We start from the raw sequence: 1,082 nt of genomic DNA on the forward strand, positions 1-1,082 counted from the left end.
TTTTATCTAATACATTTTTTAATACAATCGGTCCGCAGTATAAGAGGAAAAAACGAAATTCAGTTGCTTTCCACATTTTAACATCATCCGTACTTCTTGGTTTTCTTTGAAATTCATAAGGTATAGCGTTTCTTAAACTTAACATTCTTCGTGATAATTCTAATCTCTTAACTCTACTTATTCGCGCTTTACCAGAACACAGAATCCAATATTCAATTATTTTTTTAGTCACTCCACTGCATAGATGCATGGAATCCAGAACAAAATGCGATATTAAATTAATTTTTGGTTCTATATTCACTAAAGGAGTATGTCCAATGTGATGCTCAACATCATCGTAATTTCTAAATGATTCGTCTGTCCGAAATAATGCATTTGAAGAACAGTAAACTGTTCTGTTCTCGCATCGTGAACCATAAACCGTGCATCTTTCGCATGCACTGAAACCCCCATGTCCTTTAGTCATTTTCAGAAAGGATCGCGCAGGCGTATCACATATAAAACTATGTAATGTTATAGAAAATGGTTCATTATCTATTATAAAATCATTATTCATAATTTTATTTATATCAGCAACAAACTCTGTTAAAAAACTATTTACATTTGTAGGTTTAGAATTACCACAAAAAATTGCAACAGCAAAAGGTTTATAAACGTCTATTTTTGAAAAAACTTTGCATAAAATAGGCCAAAATTGTTTCTTGCTTGAATTAAATAACGGTAAACCGTCAACATTAAATTGTAATTTTATTTCTCTATTTGGATGGAGATTAGTATTAACGCATAGCCTTAAACCTTCTTCTATCCCAAAGTAAACGAATTCACCTACTGGTTCTTGCTTTTCGTTCAATATTTTACTTATTTTATAATTATTTTTTGTATTTAAAAAAGTTTTGGAGCTTTTCGGAAGATTAGGAAGTAACCTCTTCCTTAAAATTAACAATAACTTATCCAAAGTTGAATGCTGTACATTACATTCAAGGGCCCATTTTCGCAATTCTTCTGTCTCATCATCCTCGTCATTTTTAGTTTTTTCGCAAACATGACTCATATGTATGCATGGATCCTCTAACATATCTTCA

The 1,082-nt window shown here is 31.1% G+C and overlaps 1 protein-coding gene across 1 annotated transcript; it reads right to left on the reverse strand.

Annotated features, from left to right (window-relative positions):
* Positions 1–4: 4 nt before the first annotated feature.
* On the reverse strand, positions 5–1,075 carry LOC105559276 (the record flags this gene model as incomplete). The annotated part of the gene is made up of 1 exon (XM_012007486.1): positions 5–1,075. A coding segment is annotated over exon 1 (1,071 nt), but the record flags the coding sequence as incomplete, so codon positions are not given.
* Positions 1,076–1,082: the final 7 nt, after the last annotated feature.

Source organism: Vollenhovia emeryi, unplaced genomic scaffold (assembly GCF_000949405.1).
Source record: "Vollenhovia emeryi isolate VEMERY1.0 unplaced genomic scaffold, V.emery_V1.0 DF951549.1, whole genome shotgun sequence".
Lineage (NCBI taxonomy): Eukaryota > Metazoa > Arthropoda > Insecta > Hymenoptera > Formicidae > Vollenhovia > Vollenhovia emeryi.